The sequence below is a fragment of the Anopheles marshallii genome, chromosome 3, assembly GCF_943734725.1.
Source record: "Anopheles marshallii chromosome 3, idAnoMarsDA_429_01, whole genome shotgun sequence".
Classification (NCBI taxonomy): domain Eukaryota; kingdom Metazoa; phylum Arthropoda; class Insecta; order Diptera; family Culicidae; genus Anopheles; species Anopheles marshallii.
The window spans coordinates 69,361,462-69,389,000 of record NC_071327.1 but is presented as its reverse complement, the minus strand read 5'-3'; the positions used below and the strand labels follow the sequence as shown (position 1 = coordinate 69,389,000).

Here is a 27,539-nt window from a genome sequence, read left to right as displayed (position 1 = left end):
ATATCACTGTTCATCATCGATCTAAACGATCCTTTCCTGCACTGCCTATTGCATCTCTAAAAGCCTTGGCAAATATGAATTTGAAAACCGCGCCGCGTTGCAAAAAATATATTCTCGAAAACGTTTCAAGTTACAAAACGTTCTTGAAATCCTGTCACTACATGCCAAGAGGACTGCGAAGTTTTGTGCGTATATTTCACCTTGTTTCGTTCACTTCCCATTAAATGCAACGAGCTTTATGCTGAGACATAAAGCGCCTGTTTATGGAATGTGCGTTTGCTGTGTATATTGTCATTCGTTTTGTTTTCCTTCGCGGGATACAGCGTGGTAAACCAAAAAAAAAAAAAATACACAATAAATCCCCTTCTCACCGCTTCAATGATCGTCCCCAAAATGATATGGATTTCTTAATATAAAATTATTAGGAACAAACCATTAAAAAAACAACATTGACGCTATTTACCACTGTCGTCCCGTGTGTCTGTTTGAACTAATGCCATTAAAATCAACTATGTACATCCTTGGAACGAATATGTTACATCAGGGCCGACGAACGCAAACCAGTGCTTATCAAACCATATACAAAATTGCCTTAAATCATACGATGCTCGCGGCGAACAGTGCCTGTGCGTACGGGCATTTAGCTTACGAGTACAGTATTTTACATCTTCTGCAGCTCTGCAAGAGCCTAGCGGGCGATACGTAACCGCGATCTACACCTCTACCTCTTCCATAGTTCGCGACAGCCTATTACTATCGATCCGCCTGCGTTGGCTCCTTCGCACTGCATCGGCACGCCGGTAGGGTTCGTTCTTCAGCCCCAGTAGAATATCTTCCAGCGCACCGTTGTACACCTCGTCCTGCTGCAGCAGCTTCTTTTCACGCACAGCGTGTGCTTTCAGCTTAAGCTCGTTGATGACTGCTTCCTGCAAGTTAGAGTACGATACAGTAACGAAACATTCAGTCGTAATGGAATATCACCGCATCGCAGGTGCAACAGTGCTGGCTTTATATTGGCCAATATAGGTGTTTGGTCGTTCAGAGAAGCAAACAGGTAGTGCTTCGTTCGTTTACATACATTGGAGGTTTGAGCAGTTAAATATTTATATGCGTGTTTCGTTTTATTTTAAATTAGTATTTTGTACAGTGCCCACATTCCACAATATCTACATGCAGTGCAAAACCATGCTCAAATTTGGTGTCAATAAGTCAATAAGTGATATAGGAAAATAGAAAGTGAAAAGTTATAAATAACTGCCCGATTTCCTTTCAACTGCTCGAAAATAATTGAACAGTTTGATATAACTTTTGGCGTAAAATGCTAAATTTTCTTAACAAAATCAATGGTGCAATTGCAAATTAAACATTGGTGCCCGCATGTACCGCAAGCGTGAAGTAAGAGATCATAAAATAATAATTATTACAGTAAGCTTACCAACCACAACCTTAATATGAAACATTATTCTGAAAACAAAAAAACCATCAAAATAAAACCCCTAGCATATCGCGGTGTAGAGTGAAACTATTGAATGGGATGAAAATAGTTTTATTCGATAACCCACGAGATTAAGGACGAAGATTAACAAGATATTAAACCATAAAGAACATTGAGAAGAAGCTAATAATAGTATGTTTGTTTGTTGACGAAACATAAACAGCAGCAAAAAGTGTACAACTAGCAGTAACATCGCAATTTATGAGCTATAACGGTTCGTATAAGAAGCAATGGTCCACATCCTACTGCTTTAACATTACAGCATTTAATGTCGTCATACATACAAAAAGATTTGTTTTCCGAAAATCATGTAATATGTTCGCAAAATTACGTATAATATACTTTTTGTTTTGTTTTACTCTTCATGTTGAACACGCAGAAAAGAATCTTGTTACGGCGCAACACTATTTTTAACGTACCAAGCAATCAAATGCAACTAGCGTCACTCTCGGGCACGACGTGCTTATTATTATGGTTATACTTATAGCATTATGTAATTATAGCATGTACTATAGTTGCTCGTGTTCCTAAGCCATAAACATTTACACCAATTATGCACTATTTTGAGCGCATTTAATCGCGTTCGGTTGTCGCTGTCTGCTTGTAGTGAGCATTAGTTAAACGATAGACTGTGTGATAGACAATTATGGCTTCGCGAAACAATGAAATAATATAGCACAGTATGATAATCGAACAAGTTGACACTATGTATCGCTAGGTAAGGCCACCGAAAACCAAAAAAAAAAAACAATTAGGAAACACATTATGGCATTTGTTTTTGAAGTTGTTACTTATCGTAGCGTAATTAACGGAAAATTTTAGAGCAGAAAAATGATATACATAAATAATAATAATATTAGTGCACATACACACACACACACACAAACACCAAGCATTATCCTTAAAGAATAAACCCCACCAACGGGGAGCCACAAAATGGTTCCCAGCGAAAACTATGTTTGGTAGGTATAGTTTATCGATCCCCTTCCCTGCTTTTAATAATCCATTTGCAAACTCAGCTAACAAAGGAAGTACCCGAACCAAACACGTGTTGAAGTTCCCGGTTCGTATGGGTTAGGTTTTGCAGAAAGGCAGTGGATAGTCGGATAGGGTTACCGTCGGCCAATGGGCGTACCTGTTGCTTCTTTTGATTATTGATTTTATTGTTCCGTAGCACCACCTGCTCCTCTTCGTCCTTTTTAGCGGACGCTTGTAATGCAGCCGCCTCTAACCGTCGCCGTTGTTCGTTTTCCTGATCACAGGTCTGGTGGAGAGAAAAGTTTTTCACGGTTAATCACGGTTGCATACGGGAAGTTGGTTCGAAGGTGCAACGACAACCATACCTTAAATGCTCGTACGAATCGGACTAGCAGTGAGAAGAACGCATTTGCATCCGCATTTCGTGATGATTCGCCAAAGTATTCGATGCATTCCTTGAACGATTCCTACAATGGAAGAAATATTTATTGTTATTTGTTCAGTTTCAAAACATGGGGTTCACGTCTCCTCCACCCATACCTGTGCCGTTTTACAATCGGTTTTGATCTTCTTCAGCTTCTCCTCGGAGTTTGCGAGGAAATCGCGCAACACGTGGCTTTGGGTACCTTTGCCACGCAAATCCGCCTCCTTGCGTACCGTTTCCATACCCTTCTCCAGCTCGCTCACGTCCGATATGAGCATCTCGAGCGATACCTGTGCCGCCTTATCGATACAGAACAGCTCCGTATCGAAGTTCATCAATTCGGGGAATTTCTGCCTTATGGTGGCCACGATATAGTGCATCAAGCTCATCCGCTTATCGTTGGACTTGGTGTCGAGCAGTGTATCGAGCGACTGTAGCTTAAACCCATAGGCAGGGCCGCGCTTGCTACTGTTCAGATAGTTACCGAACGCTAATATCACCTCCAGCACGGCGCGGAACTTTTTCGAGGATTTTATCGACGAGGATGCGGACATGATGGAGTACACTTGCTGTAAATAGAGATACGAAAACGTTAGCGCACCAGCGGATGCGCCGTGAGGTATGCAAACCCCACGCAACGACAGCTTACCGGGCTGATGAGATGCCAACATTCGAAGAAGTTGCCGATGTAGTTCATGATGGACAGCTTCGACGAGATGCGTTCGACCTTCGTCAGCTGCAGCATAAACTTGTCCTCCTCGGTCAGCTGGTTCAGATCTTTCTTCTCTATCACATACTCTTTGTAAAGCTTCTGCTCCTGGTCGGTCGGTGTCATCTTTTGCAGCAGCTCTACATTCTCCAGCGACAGCAGCTTGAGATCGAGATTGTTGATCGCTTTGATAACGGTTTCTGCCGGCATTTCTAGCTTTCTTCGAGATATTGCTGCAAGGCGAGATGCTTATTAGTGGTGCACCGACACAGCGAGGCTACGCGTACTTACCAATGTTTCTTAATCTCGTATGTTCGAGCAGCGAAATGTGTTCCGGTTTCTTGAACCGCTTGCTGGGGAACGCCGTCAGCCCATCCATATCACAGTTGCCGTTGCTTACCGGCCCGCCCATGCCGATCTTAAACCGCTCCTCGAAATCGACAAAATCAATCTGCCGGTGCAGCTTCTCGTCGTCGAGCTCGTTGAAGATCGTGCCCCGCACCTGGTTCGGTTTCAGCGCGACCCAGTTGAGCGTGGGAAGCTTATATTTTGGCTGCACCTTGCGCTTTATCGTCATCGCACCGTCCGTGCAGTGCAGCGGATTGTAACCACCGTGCGGTCCGCCCATCGGCGGCGGCACTGGAATGAATGTGGGCGGTTTGGGTGGTGCTTTCGGTGGCTCACCGCTTCCGTTGAGCAGCCCGCCCGGTGGCGCTGGCGGGCAGGGTGGCGGTGGTGGCATCGGAGCATTGGCCGCCGAGGGTGGTATGGGTGGGGCGGGTGGAGGTGGTATCGGTGGTGCTTGCTGCTGTCCAGCCGCACCGGTACCGGTGGGGCTCAGTTCCGATAGGCCACCCTTCGCCAGAAGGTTCGATACGTCCGCAATGGACGTACCCTTGGGTAGCGTTTTGGTGAGGTTTTCCAGCTCGAGCAGCATCGACTGTCGGCTTTGGGATTCTTGCTCGTGCTGCTGCAGCGCTCGCTTTAGCTTCACTATTTCATCCTCCACCACCAGCTGCTTGTTATATAAATCGTCCCGCTCGTTACGCGTCCGGCTGAGGTCTGCCTCCAGTTCGCCCAGCTTAAACAGTGCCTCCCGCTCGATCTCGCTCGCCTGGTCCAGCGCCCGGCCGAGTTCGTCCTCCAGCTCGTTCACCCGCTCCAGGGCGGCCGTTTTCGTTTCGCTGTCCTCCATCAGGGCGGCCACATCGAACACGTTGTCCAAATAGGCGGATATCTGCACGTGCAGTTCCTCCGATTCCGTCAGCCGTAGCTTCTCCAGATACTCGTCCAAACCGAGCGCGGTAAACTCGTACTGCAGGTGCACGCGGTAGTTCATATCCTCCACCGAGTGGACGACGATGTTCACGAACTGCATGCACGCCACCATAAAGTCGATGTTGAACAGCTCGTAGTTCATAAAGTATTCCATCAACGTTTGAAACCGGCGCTGCTCCGAGCACACCTTCTTGAAGTTGTCAAACGCGCACAGGATGATCTCGTGCCCACCCTTCACCAGACAGATCGCGGCGAGCAGCTCCAGCACCAGCGCCTTCGTGCGCAGTGATTTGTGGATCAGGCTGAGCGCGATACAGTTGATCGCTTCCCGGTGCTGGATCACCATGTTGAAGCCGTACTTGTTGTTCATGATCGCGCGCATGCACATGATGCAGACGTGTATGTCGTCCGTGGTGAGGCCCATGTTCAGCTTGGCAATGTGCCTCGACCGCCGCTTTATGCTCGGGCTGTCCAGCATGTCACCCAGCCCGGGGCGCATAAATCCGTTCGGTGCAATTTTGTGTGTCGTTTCGTTGCTTCCGTACGAGCTGTTGGCCGCGGTTTCCTTCGTTGTGAGGCCTTCGTCGGATTCGGATTTTGCTTCCAGGATGCGCTGCTCGTGCCGCATCATCGCCAACCGAAAGCTGAGATAGTCTATCAGCGCATCGAGGCCTTGATTTTCGTCGTCCAGAAATTCTTTCACCCATTCGATGTGGTTCGTTCGGAGCGATATTTCAAGATCGCGCAACACCTGCGTTGACGTCGACTCACCCACCATCTTGCGTTTCTGTGAAATTTGTAAAATATTGCTGTTATATCTCATATAGCTAGTGAACAAACTACATATAAACAACATAAACATCGCCCACTGCCATCAGAAAATGAGGTTCGCTAATGGGGTAGATCATCCCAAAAGTTAGAAAGCTTAAGCTTTAAGCCTGTATCTGTCAAATAAACCAATTACCGGGCGGTATCATTCTGTACAGATTCGTAAAGGACATTGCATTTTGACATAAAGAATGACACAAGGGATCATTTTTGTAAACTACAATTTGAGAAAAATCGATTTAAGTTTAGTAATTTAATTTTAATTTCAATGCATTTCAAATAATATACAAGTCTGATTATTAAAATAATCCTTTTTCAGTTGTTTTCGTTAAAAAAAATTTGTTTACCTTTTTTTTCCGTTAGAACGGCCTGGCCGTATCGACTTATTTTACCACGTAGCCGGATAGTCAGTCCTTGCTACAGGGGATTGGCCCGGATGGGATTTTGGTGCAGTCCGTTCGTGTGAAGACCGGCGCTGCTACCATCATGCCACCGGGCCGCCCCTTGTTTACCTTTTTCGCACACGGGAAACTTGGCCTAACCTGGCTCAGGCCAGCTAGCAAAATTCTTTGTTTTGACATTTGTCGAGCTTGGGTTTTGGGTACTTGGGTACTTTCATTGAGAAACCAATCTAATCCTTCTTTCCTAGGCTTAACTTGGCTTGCCATTTATATGGCGAGCTGTAAGCGGATAAGCCTGGAATCGTCAAAACGCATACAAAAAACTGGCTTAGACCGTGATCTACCCCAATGTTGGTACACTTTGCGGACAAAGGCATTGGTTGGATGTGCAACAATTTCTGCAATAACTTCCAATTGGTACTGCAATGATATTCCCATCCATGCCATGATTACCATGAAGCCGTAAAATATTGCACTGCCTTTAGACACGAACACTGCACCCGCGACAGTTCCCTCCAATGCCGAATCGAAATCGATCGCGGCAACGTGACAGCGATACGGCGATCGTCCGATGGACGTTCGGCACGGATGACTTCCCCCCGTGTTGGGTGTGTAACGACGCAAAACGGCATTAGCGTTGCGGGTAAGCCGATCCACACCAGGTGGGAAAGAATTGGACAGCCAGCCAGACCCGGGAACAGCTTGCGGGACATTGCCTGGGAAAGTCGATATCTTACCGTAAATCAACTCCCCGCAAGCACTGATTTAGCGCGGGCGGCCATGGACATTGGTCGCATTTTCCGATGCGTGCAAAGTCCCCGGGCCCTCGATTCCAGACATTCGCATGCACCCACAGCACGGTACAGCGGAAGGCCACACTTCCGATTGTGCAGCTCAAATAACACAGATCGGTGCGTGAAATCAGCGCCTGAAATCCTATCTCAACGCTCCGCTGCTGGCAAATAGTGGCGATTGTCGAATACTTACCCTGTGACTGCGGGACGCCTTGGGATCGAGATAGGTGCGCAGCTTGGTGAGATAGTGTGCCGGGGGATCCTTTGCCTGTACCATTTCCTGGAGAGCAGAAATGAGAAATAGAAGAAACGGATCAAAATAGATGTAGTCGTAAGTGATTCATGCGCCATTTACGCAGCTTGGCCGATGCAGGAAAGTTAGCTCCCAACAATCGCATCGCATTCTTATCAACTCCGGGAAACGAGAGCATTACATTTATGGACCTTATTTTTAGAGCCGTGGAGCCGTGTGTGCAGATAAACCAAGCCGCGTGTGGCATTTCGTAACTCACTGGCACGCTGTTTGCATGATAATTATTTGAAACATCTCACCACCATTGCCATGATTTGATCGATCGGCGATCATGGATTATTCATGGATCGGTCAAATACGGGGCGCCCCTTCTTACATCACGCCCGTTGATGATTTATCACCGAATGATCTCACACCACCCAGCACCACGTGTGTGCGGGGGGATGATCTGCGCTCTGTGGAGTCGTACGTGTGTCGTCGGGCGTCATGAAACAGAACCGTCCAGAGTGGGTGAGGTCAGTCGGTCATCCGATGCCGATCGGTGTTTGGTCCAAACAAATAAGCGAAGCAGCCGACAAAGCGAGCCCTGAGCGGTGGCGCATTGCTGATCACGCGTTGCACAAGAGTTATTATTATTTTAGCTGCATTATCATACCACAGCTCGGTGAGCCTGTGCCCGAGCGAAAGTAAAAGCCGTGCAGCTGTTGCCGGCTTATCAAGCGATGCAAAAATATACGGAGCAAGCTGTATATAATGAACGGTACGATCGTTGTACGAATACAATAACGTAATTTTGCTACAATATTTATGGACTAATTAACTCCAGATTCGGGGCATAGCAATTCGATGAAAATGTTATTTAACATACAATGGTTGTTAAACTTATTAAACAGTGCTTCAAATGCAAATTCTGACTTGCAACAAACGGTTAACTGTTTGACTTTGATGATTATTTTTAGGAATAGACATGAGTATTGAAGAATTCTCTAGATTAGACAGGATATTGAAGAATTCCTTAAACATTTTGGAATACTTTCTTCACCGGGGTTACACAATCCAGATCTTTGTGGTCTTTGATGCAGGGTGTTCTGTGTAGTCATCTCAGGGTGTTCTGAGCAGTGAGCATCGTTATTTTCATGTTAAAAATATAACTTTCATCTGAGCTTGGTAGAATTCTAACCATTTAACTCTGGAACCAAACCAGTCCTGCTTTGGTTGACTTTGGAGCAGTTACGGCTATAGATGTTCAGCTTTTCCGAGGTCTTTTTGGTGGTTTCGAGCAGTTGGTATCCGTGTACGGATCAACTTATTGGACTAAGAATAGTTGAGTATTATAAGATCATAAGTTGCTCCATCTACAGTAGAGTACACCCACAAGACGATGAACGTTCGCTCCAATTCTAGATGTCGTTGGGCGACTGGACGTGAAGTTATGCACGACACGACAGCACCCGTCACCCGCCAACTTCCCGACAATTGGCTAGCGAACCCATTAGTGACTTTACGGACGCATAAATGGCATAAACAAGTTCAAATTGCGTTGCAGTACACTTTGCCAGAAACGGTTGCCTTGTCCTTTTTTTCCGCTTTCTAATAGTGCTTGGTATAAATATTTACATGATGTGTTTTTAGCGGTACTATAGCTGTACACATTACACACGGCAGAAACAGTAATTACTACGAACTTGACCATTGACTTTGAGGTACTATTTTTATAACTGATTGCTAGTAACAGGTTTGCCAATTTTTTATTCCTTTTTTTCCAGATGAGAAACCGTAGAAGAGCACAGGAATGAATCATACTATCGCTCTTTTTGTACTCTGTAGAAGAGCCAACAGACTAATGACATGATCCTACGTGAGTAAGCATCTTTATTTGATCAATGTCTTCAGACGTATGACCTTTCTAAACCTTCGCCACGTACACCAATCCACAAAACCACCGTCCTCTGTGTAGAGGGACAGTACAACGCCACATTAATATATCGAATAAAGTTGTAACGCTACTCACCATCCACTGCCAGTAAATATTTAGCTCACATTTTGCAGCTTGACGCTGTTAATGTAGCTCTATCTATGAACAGCCATTATCTTAAAACAAAAGTTCAAGGAATATAACGCAACAGAGTGATGGACGGTTTGATTCGATTTAAGGTTCACTCTTACGGACTGATGTCAGCACTGGTCCTGCCGAAGGGAAATGGTGGTTTCCCTCCGAGACATTCGAGCACTTTGAATTTAGGCATGCCGTAATCCGAAATAATTACAGACCGATGCAAACGCAACCTTACAGCGAGCGGGCCGTGCGGCCACAGGGAACGAAACGGTGCGCCACGATCTGGGGCACTGCACACTATCAATAGGTGAATCGGTTAGAAATTGCATAAAGCGTAAACCTTTTCTTTTTTTTTTTTTGTGGAGACGACCTTCCGCTGGTAATGAATGTTTCAACATGCATCGTGAGCTGAACGGTGCAGAACAGGCGATGAGCCGCTTCAGCAGAACATTGGCGACGAGTTGCTTTTGCCGAGCGTTTTACGTGCATTGCGCAAAACTTCTGATGTTGATGCTCGAGTTAACGGCTGGACACATAAAAAAAAAAAAAAACATTTACACCTTAATCGTAGTTAAGGAAAAGGTGATAAATTTGTGTATAAATATTTAAAATTCAATGTATCTATAAGATGATAATATTCGAGTATAGACACAATGTTCCTGAGAATAAAATTATTTCATATAAACATCATCTCATTATCAAATTAGCTCCAGTTTGCCACATTCCACAGCGGGTACTAAAAAGTGATCGATTAACACCTCTTGGGCTCTGTTCACAGCTTCCAAATCTATGTGCAACTAACGCAGTCGAGGCGCCATAGTAACACCACGATCATAACAAATGGTTCACAGTGATCGTTAGCCTCCAAATGTAGAGGGTATTATTGAAGGCACAGGTTTATACAACCTTGATATAATGCTCCCTCTATACATGTACAAATGTTGGCTACAAAGCATTTGTAACTACGTTGTTCGTAAAGCATGGAAAGACATTTATGGGCATTTGATTGTCTGTCTTGCTTTTAATGCACCTCAATAATTCAACTTATCGGCTCCCCATGGCTTAGTGGTGTCATAGTGGTAACCTCCTCTGGATCCTCCCGATCCTGGTGGCATAGTGGTAACGGCTTCAGTCTTCACAACAACTAAGACATACTATCAAATCTAGTGTTGGGTTGGGAAGTAGTTCAGGTTAATGTATCTGAATAAATCCTTGAAATGAATGAAAGAATCTGAATCTCCATTTTCTTGAGGTTCGTTTCTTTTTCATAGCTTCTTGAGGATCTTGAGGATTCATGAATTTGGGGGAATCTTGAGGAAGAATAAATTCATGAATCTTTGAGGATAATTCATTTGACGAACGACTCCTGATTTGAATGACTCCTCACTAAAGATTCATATGAATGACTCTTCTCAAAAGATTCATTAAGCACAAAACTAATAAAATACCATCCGCCAAACATAGGTCTTTAACTATATACACTTAATAGACAAAAAGTTTAAGAAAACCTTGAATAAAGAAATGGCCTATCAAGACCAGTCCCAGAGAATATATACCAGAAGAAAACTGAGCCCCTTTATCATATTTCCTGTAAATGCACCGCGTGCTTCAACATAGATTCTGATATTAAAAATGCATTCCAACGAGCTGATGTCATACGAAACCTTTGCGATGTGGCACGCCGCAGAACGCACAATGCTGGGAATGGCAAGCCTTATTCGATTTTTCTGCTTTTAGAATAGAATAGAATATACCTTCAACTGGCCACCTATCGTGCGCTTCGGCTGGTGCGACTGGTCACCATAAACGCTACGTTGCTTTTGTCCGGCTGAGCGGTTACACGGTCGTGTAATTGAACAATAAATCTCCGGTATGACACACTCACGCGAACAGTGGTAGTAAATGAAAGGTATGACTCGATCTGACGAGGTAATAAACAATTGATCAAGGCGCAAGGTTTTTTTTGTTGCTGTTGCATCGCGCTAGTATCGTGCAACATGTATAATGCACTTACACTTACGCAACGGTGCAATTACAATTACTTTCTCAGGGTAGCTTCGGCCGTTCAGAACTGTGGAGCTAACGCACGGAGCATCCATGCTGCACCTATAAAGTTATGCAAATCGCATTCATCACCGCGACGCCATCCGTTAATCGAACGCCATTGTGGTGTCCGCACCGCAACATACCTGATCGCATATGATGTCCCACTTCTTTTCGTTGTCATAGTTTTTCAGCAGCTTCGCCTTATCCGGCGGAAGGTCCATAGATGCCTGGAAGAAAAAAAAACAAAATCATAATGTTAATGAAGGGAACGTACGTACGTAACGAGCGGTGAGGATTAACTATTTTCGTCTTAATTTACAGCAATACAAATTGAATTATGCATAATCATTCTTTTCATGTGGTAATAAATTTTATTTTCCAACAAAAAAACACTCTTAATTAACAGTAGACCAAGTGTCTTCAGTTTGGTTTTTTTTTGTTTCTTGTTGCATATTCCTACACATCAACCACCATCAGAAGACCGCACCGAGGTGCTGCGCGTCCATAAGTGAAGGTTAATGAGCGTGAAATGTATGTAGTGGGCATGATGCAAACCCCCGGTAGATTCATTTACCGATTGCTTTTGCTTTCGTTCGATAGTCGCACGAAAGAAGGCACTGGTACCAACAAAACCAGAAAGCAAACCCCTTGCAACATAACGCCATAGACCGGCAACGACCTACAGACAATATGCAGGTCGCGAAAAGCCACTGGTTTTGTTATTTTGCTTCACAAGCGCCTGCACGGCCATAAAACTCCGTACTTAGTTGGAGTTGGCGGTTCGATGCGTCTCCCGTCCGGGCAGACACTAGACAACCCGAAGGACAGTCCTAAAGCAGGCCTAAGCGAAGCGTTCGGAGGACTTAGCACACCGTTAATGCTTCGTAGGCAGCGCCGCCACGGGCAAAGACCTCTCTCCGAAAGCACACGGTGATTAATGGTGACACATGCGCCTGGCTGACTGACTGACTGACTGAACCGTATGTTTACCGCGTTACTCGGCCACAAGGGAAGTTATTGCAGACCGTGAGCGTAACATTTGCAACTGTTTTTTTTTTTCTTTTGCTTTCTCCATTTTTGCGGATGGATGCTGACGATTCCGTTCCGATCCTACACAGTTGCGTAAGGAATGGTTCATTGTCACAGAAATCAAACAAAATGGAGTTGGTTATTGAATTGAGGCACAAATTACGTATGAAGCGTAGTGCAATGAAGTGAAAATGGCTTTTTGAGAGACGAAACAAAAGGTTTATTTATATTTATTCACTATTATATTTAATATAATTTTAAGTCTTTTCCAATAAATGTTTAGATGTTAGCAGCATTCAGAAGTAAGCGACAGATTAAATATTTACTCATCAATGATTAATACATATCTGATATTAACAAATAATACCGATATTATTATGTTTTGTTCGTGTCTACTTCAAAACATTTTTTAAATTTATCATAATTAATTATTCATATATCTTTTGAAAAAAAAAGTTTAGTTATCAGCAGAAGAAATTTGTTATATTACGCTTTGACCAAATATATTTCGACAAAATCCTATAAGCAGAAGACAAACAGACAGTTTCGCTAAACACAGTATGTCATGCAGTAAACAATTGTAGTCCATCAAGGGAAAGGAAAGAGACGGCATAATGTATCACTTTTTACAGTAAAGGACAAATCAACACTACACGATACATCGGAATTTAAAGCTTCAAAAGCACCAAACAACAAGCTGGCCACCATTGTGGTGCATGTAGTTTATTGTACAAGAGCTTTGTTTCGAACAACTTCTGATATTTCCAGCAAAACAACTAAATAACGTTGCTCGTTTGTAACCTTCTTCGTTTTTCCCACTTGGTTGCTATAATTCGCTTTACTACTAACAGACGATTCGCTTCTCATGAATAAACGATACATTCATGAATGAACAGGAAATCTGTGTCAGATCGATTACGGGTCCTTGATGCCTGTTTTGCGGTTTGTGTTTCCATTCGTTTGTTTATGTTCCGTCTGGAACACAATGTTTGCTCTGTGGGCGAGTGTGGCTTTTTTTTTTATTTGTTGCATTTCAAATATTCTTTTTGCAACAGTCAAACCAGTCGTTTAATATTTTCGAAGTCTTATGTGGCTTCATTCAACATCACTCATGTCTGGAGAAGATGTGAAAATAAATAAAATACACAGTGCACGATCCGTGCTTGCTACCAACGACGGGAAAATGTGTGACAACTGAGACGATAATAAACATTGGCTTTGAAAATGGATGATACTATAATTATACTATAAATCCATAATTTTAGTACAACTTTAACAATTACTATAAAAAGATTAGTACATCGGTAAACGTATCTGAAATCGTACGCTTTGAATAAGTTGTTTGTAACACCACTGGCAGGTTCGGAACGGCAAGCGCATCGGCAACTTCTGCGCCGTTCGCTTGCTGTCCGCGGAAACCGGTATTCAAATAAACTATTTCGTAATTAACTCAATTCTACAGTTACACAGTTAAAAAAAAAAGTGTACTCCCACTCTACGACAAGGTCCGTGGGCTTTGCTGGCCAGCGAAGAAAGTGGATCGTGCAACAGTTTCACGTAGGAGGTGTGCAACAGATCATACGCCTAGCCAAGCTGTGTTCCAGTTACGTATGTCACGACCAATCAAATGGTTGAATAAAGTGTTCGATTAAAGTGTTTGTTTAGGCAACCAGTGGTCGTTGCACATTGTTCCTGCAATGCTAGATATGGTTCCAGGTTTAAGACACCGTTTTACTCCACGCTTGTGGTACTAAAATAACCTTCTAGCTTACTAGCTTGAAATTTGAAGACTATTTGTTTTTGTTTATAAAATACATAATTTCGCATTTTAGTTCCTTGTTTATCAACCGTTTGGCATGGTGTTTTAATGGCGTTCTGTTATCGCAGTAATAAAATTTACGACTCTGTTCGTAGTAGTAAACTTTAGTACAATTTATAGCACTGATAGCAGTTCAGATCCGGGTGAAATATCAAAAAGAAATACGTTTACTGGCGCCATCGGGGAGATGAAGCCACTATTAAAGATAGATATTTAATCTCTGATGCTCATTTCATTCTCGTATCATGAAAGAATGATCTTAATGGTATAAATATTTAGTACATTCGAAGATCACGTGTCTGGAGCCTTGGTATCATGTAACTAATGTCGATCTGGTTCTTAATCTGCTATAATTCAGAGCATTTTAGGAATTTCTCTAGATGATAGGCCTTTATCTTATATTATCCTATCTTGATGTAATGAAAAGGTGGACTGAAATTTTGTAACAGTTTTTAACTTCTTCAAGCAAAATAAACTTCTTATATGTGGTAATTGTTTGTGCGTTTTGTCGAGTAAAAAATAAGCACCCTTCCCCCTATTCTACTAAGCCGCGCCAACACTACAGTACTAACGAGATATTTAGTCTGGCTGTGTACTAATAAAAAAGTACATTTTATAGCATGTGTTTTACCGCACAAATTTCCCTTTACTTTGTCATTGTATTGGAGCTCCCATTAATTTTGATTGCCAATAAATTTGAGCCCCATCGAGATTCATGCATTACCGGGGGGATTTTTTTTTCTAACACCAGTAGCGTACCCAGTGGAAATTCAATTAGTGCCGTCAAGCTCTGCCCTCATTGCTGGCTTTCTGTAAACGGAAAAAGAACTAACTTCTCTCATCGGGAACGGAACCACCAAATTTATGAACCTTATGGAAAAAGGGGAAAATCTTCGGAATAAAAGCTTTTTTTTTAGTTGCTAGGAGCGGTTTTTGTGTTTGTGGTTATTTCTGGAACGATGCCTCCACCGTCAACCGGTTCCACCAGATGCAATCAGGCCCCGTGCATCCAATCCCATCCAGTCACTTGTAGCGAGCAGCAAACACGAGCAGAGTGATTAATTGTACGCTGCACGCAGTCGGTGCGCACCAGCGTAATGTTGTGCTGCTCATATCGGACTTCTTGAGGTTTTTGGACGAAAATCACCACTGCCGCCTTTTTGACTGGTTTCAAGAAGGCAGCCTCTGCATAAACACACACGACGCTCCGAGGAGCCCTTTCCGCGCGCGACGACTGCATGAAGATCGGGCGAAAGGTCTTATGGTTGAGTGCTCCCCGTCGAGGCACTTAAACGTTCCGGTTCACGATGAATAGAATGTACCGCAAAAGCCAGCTGTGCATTAACATTTCACTGATAATCTTTGACATTACGGTACTTTACGCCAACCACGGTCGCTGTGTGCGAGAGCCATTTGGTGTTGACAAAGCTCAAAAGGGACCACACACTCAACTGTGGCGACCGAAGATGCTCACTCCTTGTTTCCGCCATTTCTTGATACAGACGCGCAAATACGGTTTCCGACCGATAAGCATCGGCCGATGTAGTCTGTTCTGGTTCAATCAGCACCATCGGACTGTCGAAAGCAGCCGCTTATCTGGTGTTTGGTAGAAATCCCACGGAAGGAAAGTGTCGATACTCAGAAGGTTGCGTGACGTTATATGCGCCCTTTCAAATACAAACTCCGCTCGTACAACGGCCCGCTTGTCATGCGGGTGCGTATCTGTGTACCAGTACAATTCGAAACAGATGAAAGGCAAGGTTTCTTTACAAGGCCTGATTCATCGTGCACAAACTGAGTCGGGTCGGACTCGGGTAGCTGTGTTCGTAATGTTCGAAGGTTGTGAAGCTACGTTCGTGTATGTGACAACATTAGGCTACCACCAAATCGTAAAGCCATGGTTTAGGAACCATATTGACTTGAAGTTCTCGGAATCCGAACATCGAAAAGAAGTGTAAATATAGTTTACTAATCGATACGTGCCATAATAATTGTACTAAATAAAAAAATGGCATATGATGCACTCCGAATGTACTCTCTTGTAGACACTTTTTACTGGTCGATATTTGGTCCATCAATATGAAAAAGGAAAGTGTGGCGTAGACCGCAGCATGCAGCTCACGCGATAGTTCCAGCAGTGTTTATGTTTCGAACGAACGAAACAAACAAAAAAATACGGCAAACCGCCACAATGTTTCCATGCATCATGTTCGACCCCAATAGCGGTGTGTCGTAGCACGCAACAGCAACCGAAACAGTTCAGGGTCTCGTAAATTTGATTGCCCTCTTGGTGTCGGTCATTTTCATTAAACCACAGTTGAAACCCCACCCGGGGCGGACCGCAGCCGTACCCGGCGTGTTCGCTACCCTTCCGCACCGAGCAGTGGACATTTGAAGGTAATAGCCATCGTTTTCAATCAACGCCATACCGTGCGGTATATCGCATGAAAGATCCATTTATTTGCATCTTGTTGCCCTCGAACCATTGCAGTAATAGGGCAGAAAATATACTGCTCAACAAATGTGAGGAAGAGGTAAGGTAAGGGACAGCTCTACCGAAACAACATTTCTGTTTGATCTCCTGAAATGTCACACAATAATCCTAAAAGATATTATTCTAATCTGACATATGGGACTCATAAACGAGGATAGTACTGTAAAGGACATGATCGTACAGTCAAGTCTCTCTAAGGTAGAATCTCATAAAGACAGTAAGTCTCCCTAAGAAGAACAATTTTGACAGTTCCTTCATTTTCAATACATTTTATGTCTCTTAAAGCTGCAAAGTCTCCTCAACATCCCTTTCGTTAAGCTGCACATGATGTTTTTACACCAATGTCTCTCTTAAGTAGCCGTGTTTTGGTACTTACCAATGACAGCTCGTGATGGCCGCGTTTACAAAGTATGGTTGAAGGCTTCTGCCATACATTAATACAAGTGTTTTTGCAAATCTCTCTGAAAGATAGCGCTTCCATCAGCATGGAGGTTAGAGAGACTTGACTGTATATCAAGAGACTTTTGTTTAAAGTCAAACAAATATAAGCTTAGAGTGTTGCTTTTTTGTGGCATTGAAAATCTGTCGAAGGCCCTGAGGTAACGCTTGAACTGCTTTCGAAACTTGTCACGTTGATTGTTCTCGTAGCGGTGAATCATTTGTCAAACGCCACACGCACAAAAACTGCATATCTCCATGTCAAATATTCATATCAGTTTGTTTGGCGGCAAAGAATTTACCAACTAACATTTAATAGTCACAGTTTTTAGCCGATATATTAGGTGGATAAACAAACTGTGAGAAAATTCAAATAATATGTTACAATTTCCAAGAAATTTTTGGTTTTTTTTTTCTTTCAAGCTATACGTCGTAATTGTTGTAAATGCGACACATGATCACACAGCAGGAGTGGTATTAGTACAAGCGGACCGATCGGCATCACTCTCGGGCGGATAAAATTTGCAACCGTAGCTTACACCCATACCAATATTGTTCCGGTTTCGCTCGACGTGTACACCAAGCGTGTGGCTCGGGCAAATCGAGTCGTCAACAAATGACGGGAATTATTATGGTGGGATGTCATGGCTGCGCAATACTTGACCCATACCCACCAATACCTGATGACGGTAAGCAGTTTTGGATGCAAGCGGAAAACAAAAACGTACCCACCGGTATGTTGCAGTTGTTGCAGAAATTGATTGATATGAGGACTAGCAAACGAAATGGGTAATGGGGCACGATGAGTTCCCCCACTATGCTGCAGGAAGTTTGTACCATTTAAATAAAACGTAACATTAATAGTTTGTTGCAAGAGTCGATCAGTTGCACTACGTTGTACTAAAATTGTACTAAATTATTTATAGCATTGCAACGTATGGTTTTTAATGCTACTGGGAATGCTTATTCAAACAAAATCATATTACAAAGACCTCCATTGCATGCTCTTTCATGTTCTTCGTACAACAACAACAGACTAATTCAGAACATGATCGTGCCGGTCAGATCCGAACCCGATGTAGAACAACGTCCCACTGTTACTGTGCAAGTTGCAGAGCAAATAAACGTGCTTCGCACTCATCCCCAAGCGCAGCTGTGGGAACTATGGCGCGCATATGGCTCAGTTCCGGAAGCCTGTTCATATAAGAAAAAAACCCCCCCCGAGCCCATGCACTTTTAAGATGCATCTTTCACCGGAAATTATGTTTTTTGTTCTGTGTGAGCTCACCATCCGTTTTGCGCCAGCAGCATCTTAGAATGGAAGCTGCAGAAGAAGCAAAACGAAGCAAACAAACTCGCACACACATGGCCAAGAACCAAGAGATCTACCTAAGCGGGAGCGTGGTAATGATGAGTCAATATTTATGCCACTTCCCGCCGTTCCCGCATCCATCCACACCTGTCCCGCCATCCACACAAGCTCGCGCCGTCACGGATGACAGCGGACCACGGTGCCCCGCGCCTGGGCGCAGTCTTCGTTGACATCCTCCGCAACGAGTTTGAGGCACACATCGCACAAGCGCAGCTTTGCTGCTCAAGGCAAACTTCATCAGTGCCGCACGGCCGGTGAAGTTTCGCTATGTTCTACCCAACATCCCATTGCTTCGGGACGGATGTGTGCGTGATGTGTACGCGCTGGAAGTAAACAGTCACCGCTTCCGTCCCACCCGTGGGCGGGTGGCACACTGGAACAGCTCAAGTAATTCCACAGACCTGGCCCAGCGGGTTGTATCTTGATGGGTGACAGTTAAAGCGCCCGCTCGTACGCATTTTATCACCGAAACCTAACACACGATTGATGAAGTCATTTTTCAATCGCACCCTGAGAATCCTATGACTCAAACCACTTCAAGCTTCAGGTTGTCTTCCCTTTGTGGAGTGTGCTTCTTCTTTTTTGGGGTGCTGTACGCGTCGCCCATGAGTATTCAGTATTCGCAGGCGGACATTGTGATCGAGATAATGGGTGTGACAATCATTGTAGGTCATGGATAATGGCCAAATCAAACCAATTCCATGCGTTCAAGCCAACTGGGACGATACCGTTGACTCATAGGATGAGTCAAATATGGCACCAATTTCGTTATTCTAGCAACCAATTTTTATTGGCAAATAAATGGCACGATGGCAATATACGTTTTGCTGACCAAAAAAAAAACAAATGTTTAAAAAACGACTTCAACCATCAAATCCAACCAAACGTATGGCAATAGCAAATGCTTAATTTATCGTTCCCTCTCCTGCCGTTTTATGGTCAGGTACGAAATTTGCAAGCGTATCGAACCGTGCAACGCAACATTTCCCGGCACGTCCTGGGTATTTCCCATGGGTTCGTGCGTGTGAAATGGCTTGTTAGAGCTTGTTCACACAAACCCGAGCCAGAAGGTTTTTGGCGTTCTTTTTGTCTAGCAAAAAAAAAAAAAAACAAACAATAGGAAAAAAAATCTTCCTCTTCCGCAGAACATTGCAGGCAGTGGCAGTGGGAGAAAACGCACCGATAATTGCACATTGACTAATATTTTCGCGTTACTTTATTTACATTTTATGGTGCGGATTAAATGCGCACGATAATGTGCCATTGCTGTTGTCTATCAGCAGCAGCAAATGGGGTAGATATTACGAGTTTGGACCAGCGGGATGTGAGAATCACAGAGGAGGATCGCGCTTGGAAAGATAGTCGGTTCCTACTGGTTCTTTCTGAGCGATATCAGTTTGGGACGGCCGGGTTGGTAGAGTGTTAGCGGTGTCGGTTTCTATGCGACAAGACAGGTAACTAATCTCATCGGGACCCATTCATTTTCTCTCTCTCTCTCTTGTGAAGATTTGAGAGGTTATTTAACTACAGGTAACCCTCGAAATTCGAGGATAACACACTCGTAGCTTCTATTTTTGAGTAGAGACAGCCCCTGAGATACGCAGCTTTATTGGAAATTTAACAATTGAATTAATTTACAACACAAAATCTAAGCAAGAAGGTTTAATAATTCAACGAAAATAGCTTCCTTTGTCATAAGAGAAAACATATGTTTTTTTTATTTATTTTAATGCATTCTTTCAAAAAATCTACTGTCTTCCTGAATAAATTAAGTGCACAGAAAGAAATCAACTCCGTAAGTGTGAAGCATAAACGATTTTGTACTAAAACATTTCGAAATTTGCGATTTGGAGTCTGCTATAATTTGGTGCCATAAACTCACTGAGCAGACCATTTTCAAATAGCAAATTTCACTACCTGGTTTTATAAATAAGTTAAAATAAATATAACAAAACAACCAAAAATCAACAAATTACAAGCTCAAGATACCCCTCCTAAGGTTGTAATTCCAACACGACGAATAAACTCCAAGTATCCAGAAGTCACTCCGTAGCTTGAATAGCTTAAAAGGTACGTGAGCAACGTTTTGAAACGATAAAACACTTACCAACACTTTCGCAAATCGTCGATCAAGTTCGCCTGCATCCGGCATGGGTTGCAGATTTCGCGAACGTATGCTAGCCTGACGGACGTGACAGCTCGACGTTTTCCAGGTGTCGATACTGCTGCTACCGGACGGCGACGGCAGTATCGAGCACGGCTGCTGAATGTTCGTCGACATCGCCGGATAGCTCGTCTCGACGATCACACTATCCTTGCTCAGCCGGCCATTGCTCTTCTCCGGGCCGGCACCGTGCGCCGTAACCGCAATGCTGTTGACGGCTTTGGACGAGGCAAGACCCATCCTGTGGCTGGCAGGGTTTGTAGGTTTTTGGTTTTATGCACAAACTTATACCACAGCAGCAGCGGCAACAGGCAGTGAGAATTGCTGAACTATTTTCCACAAACGTTTATTCTTTTGCGGCTCACTGTGACACATTTGGGGTTCGCTTTTGCGAACCAACCTTGCCGTCGTTTACCATTGGCAGTGTTAACATGAACACATAAACACAGCTTCCTATTAACATTTTCCTTTCCTCCTCACGGTACAAAACAAACCACTTTAGCGACACTTGCACTGGGACACATTTTTATTATTTTCCTTGCTTTACACCGATTTCTTCGCGCACTTTCCATTCCTCCCTAGCCATTTCGTTTCACATCCGTTTGTCACAAGACGGTACTTCCGGGACGAACTGAACGAATTGCTGCCGTTGTTGTTGTTTTCAAATCACATTTAAACATAAACGTACGCACCGCACTGTAACACACGCACCGGACATTTGCCGTGCGTCACATTTAGCATTTATTATTCCAGCAACACTTCCCTTGTGGAATGGTGGCAGGAACACTTCAGCGAATAACAACACTACACAGCACAGCACATCAAACTCCGTACGCTGCAAGTATGAATAGATGGTTTAACGTTACCAAATTTAGTACAAACAGCCTGCCTGCAAGAACGTGCTATAATAAATTGTGGATGCATTTACGACACGATCATCACCCGGACTTCGGAACCGTCCACCAACACTGTGACAGCTCGGTTCGAATAACAGCGCACAAGAGCCCGATTAAAAAACACCCCCTACACACACACACACAAACAGCAAAGCTATCCACAGCGATCATTACTGCGCGAATCACGCCTACCGGAAGTTGTTGCCATATGCGAGATGAATACGCACACCCCCTTCCCCCACCCTCCCCCCACTGGCCAGTGCCGGAAAAGGGGGAAGTTTTTTTTTTTTCGTTTGGGCAATCCCGGGACCAGAGGGCCAATAATAATATTGCGCGAGCCAGGGGGAAGTTTGCTGCGCGAGACGATCTAGTGTGCGGTGGCATGGTTTTCGTTTCCGCGGTTACCCATCTTGTGCCGTCTGAATAGAGACGTAAAGCAAAGCGAAGAAAGTTCAACTTCCGGACGGTAGGCGCAGGATGGGGGAGGATGGGAAGAACACCGTTCCCAAAAAAAAAAACGCTTCCAGCCACAATGATGTTGTGTTTTTTTTTGCCGCCCCTTTTTTCAGCTGCAATTAAAGGTAGTGCACGCACACCGCGTCGATCGATCGTTTCGGCGTTAAAACACATTTCGAACTAAGCGTTGTGCGCTCTAATGAACTCGTGCTTACGCATGTATGTATTTTTTTTGGTCCGGTCATACAACGTTGCAGATTATCTCGCAACCTGATCGGATGGCATGAACGTTCGGAAGAGTTCTCAATTTCGATGCATGATTTATTGCGATGGATTGTAAATTTAAACTTCACATTGGTGTGTTTGCATTGTTTGAATTGATAACGGTCCTGATAAACTGTGACCTATCATTACCGACAGTCTATTTACAGACAGGGGGACTATTTAAAATATTACATTATGATTTACACGGATGTTAATGTTAATTGAGCTTTAATTATATTTAATGACTGATTGACACAAGGGACCCTATCTATATTTCATATTATTTGCTTTCTATCATAGGATTTTATCAATATCGTAGTATAAACACCGAAAAAAATAAATTATGACCATCAACCATCATGATCCCTTCCCGTTGTGCAACAAACTGTCAAAGTAAAAATGCGAACGGGTAAAAGCGCCCAAAAGCGCATCGTGTAGATCATCGGTAATGTGTTCCTATACTACAGGTTCTGTTCAAGTTCGTCTACTTGAATGTGACGAGGTGAATCTTTCCAATATCTGCAGCTTTTACAAGTTGAAGTCGCTTCTAAATTGAAGTCCCAACACACTGGAAGGTATTTCGAAGTTTAAAGCTGCGACTTAAGTTGGGAAAAGGTGCGTCTAGAACTCCAACCTCTTGAAGGATTTCCGATCTATAACGACATGTTCTAGTTCAATTCAACAGAATCCAAATATGAGTATTTTCATGGTGTTTAAGTGCTAAAGTTGGAACCTTTTATGGATTCCTTTCCTCTCGAACAAGAATTTATTGAGGAAGATGTGGAATTTCTCCCATTTCAACTAGTAATTCTAGGATCTTGTTAAGTATACCTTACAAAGCGTTCTCAATTCCTTCACGTAGGAATGTTTGAACACTTGAGATGACCAAATCAGTTTCATCTATCAAAAGCTCGAGAAAAATAAAAATAATCCAGATCTAAACCAGCATGTTCCACTTCAACTTTTAAAGAATCTAGAAGTGGATTCAACTAGTGTTGGGTAATTCAGATTCAGATTCATGACTCTGAATGAATCTTTGAACTGAATGAATGAATCTGAATCTCTATTCTCTGTATATTCTATGAATCTCTGAGGATTCACGGATCTTTGAGGATACTTTGAGATCTCGAGGATTCATGAATTTTTAGAGAGTCGACTGCTGATTTGAATGACTCCTCGTTAAAGATTCATACGAATGACTCTTCGCAAAAGATTCATTAAGCACAACACTAGATTCAACTTTACCATTCTTTGGCACCTTAACCCGAAACCTCTGCATCATTTTTGTACATTGTACACAGATGGAGAAGACACAAACTGGTACAAACGGTTAATTAAATTAAACAGCAGTACACTGCACGACAACTTCCGTAAACATCCAACACAGCTCGCTGCTTTATTATTATAACTTTATTCTTGTTCTATTTCCCACATCAGCGCCAAGACATGCGTCAGAGCACGTTCTGCGTAAAGCAGTTGTGCAAATAAATCAAAGTATCTTATCGTGCCGGGGGAAAGAAAAAAAAAACCGGGGCAATACAAAACATAGTCCAGCTAGAACACGTTCCTCCAGTGGAAACGTGTCCACCGCCGCTAGTGTGTACGCAACGGACAAAGTCGGATGGCAACGAAAACATCTCGGATTTTATTTCCATTTTGCACAATAAAGGCTAACAGAAAACAAGGCTCCAGAGCAAAGGCGCAAGCTAGTAAAAGCTGCTCAAGTAGAAAATTAGCACAGCTATAACAAATCGTTCACTGGCAAGCGAAAATAATTATGGTTTGACGAGAATAAAAATGGTAAGCGGTAATAATAAACGTTAAAGGTTGCTTCCCCCCGTGCGAGGGGGTTGAACTATTGCAGTCATAAAATTCGATCTGTCGATAAAAAAATAATTCACAACCCCTCATCACGGGTTCGGTGCGCCATGCTTGACCGGCTGCAACTGCAACTGGGCGGGGGTTGAAAGGTTGAACAATAAACACTAGTCAGGCGGATCGAAATGCATCCCGATGCGTGGTGAATTGCAACCGTGACCATGTAATGTGTTGAAATAATATACATCGATCGTGTAAAACATTTAAAATTGTTTAACATTTTACATGCAAATTGATGCGGACATGCTTAATGAATCTATCTTGCTGTAGTTTTCGTCAATTCTACTGGGTGTTGTACAATGTACGATCTGAGGAAAGCATTCCCAACGTGCGTGTTCGCACCCATTTACGGCACGAATCGATTCCATGTTTGCCCCACCGAGTACCGAGAGAAGCACGTTGTCAACGGTGACTGTACAAAGCAGCCGGAAAGCCCCCGACGTACATCAGAGATTGAAGCAGATTTGGCCAACAAAAAAAAACGAAGCCTACAACGCAAGACCATAAGCACAACATAGCCCATGCTCGCGTGTCCCGCAGTCCAACGGTGAGGTTTGAAAATTGAAGTTTCATGTCTAGCACCGTTTATGACGAGGCATCGGCACAGGCAATCGATATATGCCCGCTGTGCATTAGCATACAGCGCAACACATACCCAAGCGATATCACGCACCACAGATCCGAGGGCCACGTTCGTTCCCTTTCGGTTGGATCGCGCCCGTAACAAACGGAAACAGACACGCACACACCTTTCCGGTGTGGCGGATGCCTACGGTTCCCCCGGTTCGGTGTGGATCTCTGTTCATTCTTCCTTCCTTCCTGCAAAAAACAACAACAACAACCATGTTTCCCTCGTTCGATCGGAGTGCGAGGGGAATACCGATACAGTTTCCTTCACTACCTTTACCCCCTTATTCAAAACGCCATATTTCCATCCAATCGAATGGCAATCGATCGAAGAAGTGGAAACAAAACAACGAACAAAAAGGAAAGAAAAAAAAAAACACAACCGTACTCCCTACCCCACCGTTTAATAACCCGCGGGCGCGGGGTGATTATGTTTCGATTTTCTCACTCACTTTGGGCCAAAAGTTTCACGATCGCTAAAAACGGCGGCCGGTTGTAATTAGCGGAAAAGAAGTGCTGATCGAACGAGCAAACCCCGAACGAAGAGAAGTGCAAAAACTGAAAAACGAAGCAACTTACTCCACAAGAGCATTCACTTCGGGTTCATTATTTTGAATTTTCCACCAAACGCCCCGCTGCAAAAGCATTTGTGGTGGCGTTCGGACGGGAACAACGGAAACACAAAATGGTGCCCCCGCTGCGTGAGTGTAATCGGTGTCTGTTACACTGCTTTGCATCCACTGCCTGCTTGCGATCGCAGGATTAGCGTCAAAGGTGAGCAGTTTTGAAGATTTTGCTGAAGCGATGCAACGATTAAACGAAATTGCATTCGCTGAAAAGGGTCATTAAGCAACGAGCAAGGAACCACAACCGAGGCGGTTATGTGAATGATCACTTAACTACGGCATAAAATGGTGATAAACGATGCGTATTACATTACAAAAATAAGCATTCGAATGCCTTTGTTTCATAATTATTGATGCTGTCCAAGTCATTCAGCTATCTGAAGAGTATTTATTTATTTGGAAACAAATTTGTCCGTCTGTTTGGGCCCCTACACTATCGGATTGAGAGCATAATGTCATGTTAATGTATTACTGAGCTTAGCAAAGATTCGATGTTGGTGTATTGAAGCCAATTTCTGGACAGAATGCTTTGAAACGATGGATCGCAGCTAATATTGATACGCTGCAGTGATTGGATAAGTTCCAAAATTAAACAAGGAACGGAGCGAATCCGTTCACTCCTTGGAGTGATGTTTCCAAGGAGTGATGTTTAGAGCGATAGATATTTGGATCGTCGTTCCAAGGAGCGATATTTAGAGTACCGTTTAAAGGAGCGATATTTGGAGCGTCGTTCCGAGGAGCAATAATTGGAGCGTCGTTCCAAGGAGCGATGTTAGGATCGTCGTTCCGAGGAGCGTCATTCCAAGGAGCGATATTTGGAACGTCGTTCTTGGGACCGATATTTGAAGCATTATTAAAAAGAGCGATATTTGGAGCATCGTTCCGAGGAGCGATATTTGGAGCGTCGTTCCGAGGAGTGATATTTGGAGCGTCGTTCCGAGGAGCGATATTTGGAGCGTCGTTCCGAGGAGCAATATTTGGAGCGTCGTTCCAAGGAGCGATGTTAGGATCGTCGTTCCGAGGAGCGTCATTCCAAGGAGCGATATTTGGAACGTCGTTCTAGGGACCGATATTTGAAGCATTATTAAAAAGAGCGATATTTGGCGCGTCGTTCCGAAGAGCGATATTTGGCGCGTCGTTCCGAGGAGCGATATTTGGAGCGTCGTTCCGAGGAGCGATATATGGAGCTCCGTGCAAAGCAGCGATATTTGGAGCCTCATTCCAATGAGCGAAATTTGGAGTGTCGTTCAAAGGAGCGAAATTTGGAGCGTCATTGCAAGGAGCGATATTTGAAGAGCCGTTCAAAAGAGCGTTATTGGGACGGAATCAGAAAGGAGTTGAATAGCGAAATATTTGGCACCTGCTGTCGTTCACTCTTGGTAAGAAGCGGAACTGTTCCGCCAGATTCGTTCCTTATTCCTCATCACTAATTCGATGGACGCATAGTTTGTCTAACCACAGAGAAAAAGTATGTTGAGTAAGTTCATTTTGATCAAAGAATCTTTGGATGCAACATTTGTCGATTAAAATTCGGTATGCAATAGTGTTCTAGGCTTCAAGGAAGTTAAGGGTTCACAATGACAATGTCCTTGATAACCGACAAATTATTTTTGAAGTTGAATAACGGCAAAATAAACACATAAACTGTTTGCATACACTAACAGTCGCCTTTGAACCTCAAACAACTTATATTTCTAAACAGGCCCGAGTGGACTACCTCCTTAAAAACATACTATATATATCTGAAAGTTGAACGTTTCTAGAACCATTCTAAAATACTGTGAGCATGTTTATGGACTGTATAATAAGCTCCATCTTTTCTAGCGAAGCGATGTACAGATGGGATTTATTTTCACACAATAAACTCAGCAAACGCGACAGACATAAAGCAATCGGCAAGCGAACTGAAGCTTCCATGTTCAAATACGAACCATATGGTTGTGGGGCAACTGCCTCCCCAAAAACAAATACCCCATCATGGGAGGAGGACACGGGCACAGAAATAGCAGTTCATCAAACGGACAAACCCGACGTCCGTGCGCGACGCAAACGCAGATGCAACAACAAACGGCCCACAGAACGAACGCATACCACTGCATCGCCGTTTATGTACAAATCGTTGAACTTTGCCTCATGCCCACCAATATCCCGCCCAGCTGCCCCAAGTGCATTTGCCTCATTTTGATGCGCTCGGTATCGTTCCAAGTGAAACCG

At 43.6% G+C, this 27,539-nt stretch overlaps 1 protein-coding gene across 1 annotated transcript; it reads right to left on the bottom strand.

Moving 5' to 3' along the window:
• Positions 1–713: 713 nt before the first annotated feature.
• Positions 714–20,818, bottom strand: LOC128716056 (formin-like protein). Its single transcript, XM_053810979.1, has 9 exons — positions 20,522–20,818; positions 11,406–11,489; positions 7,101–7,187; positions 3,898–5,671; positions 3,547–3,839; positions 3,014–3,466; positions 2,839–2,940; positions 2,631–2,759; positions 714–926 (listed from the first exon to the last, which is right to left on the bottom strand). Exons 1-9 carry the CDS (start codon positions 20,816–20,818, stop codon positions 714–716), a joined length of 3,432 nt encoding a protein of 1,143 aa, XP_053666954.1.
• Between the last annotated feature and the right edge of the window lie 6,721 nt (positions 20,819–27,539).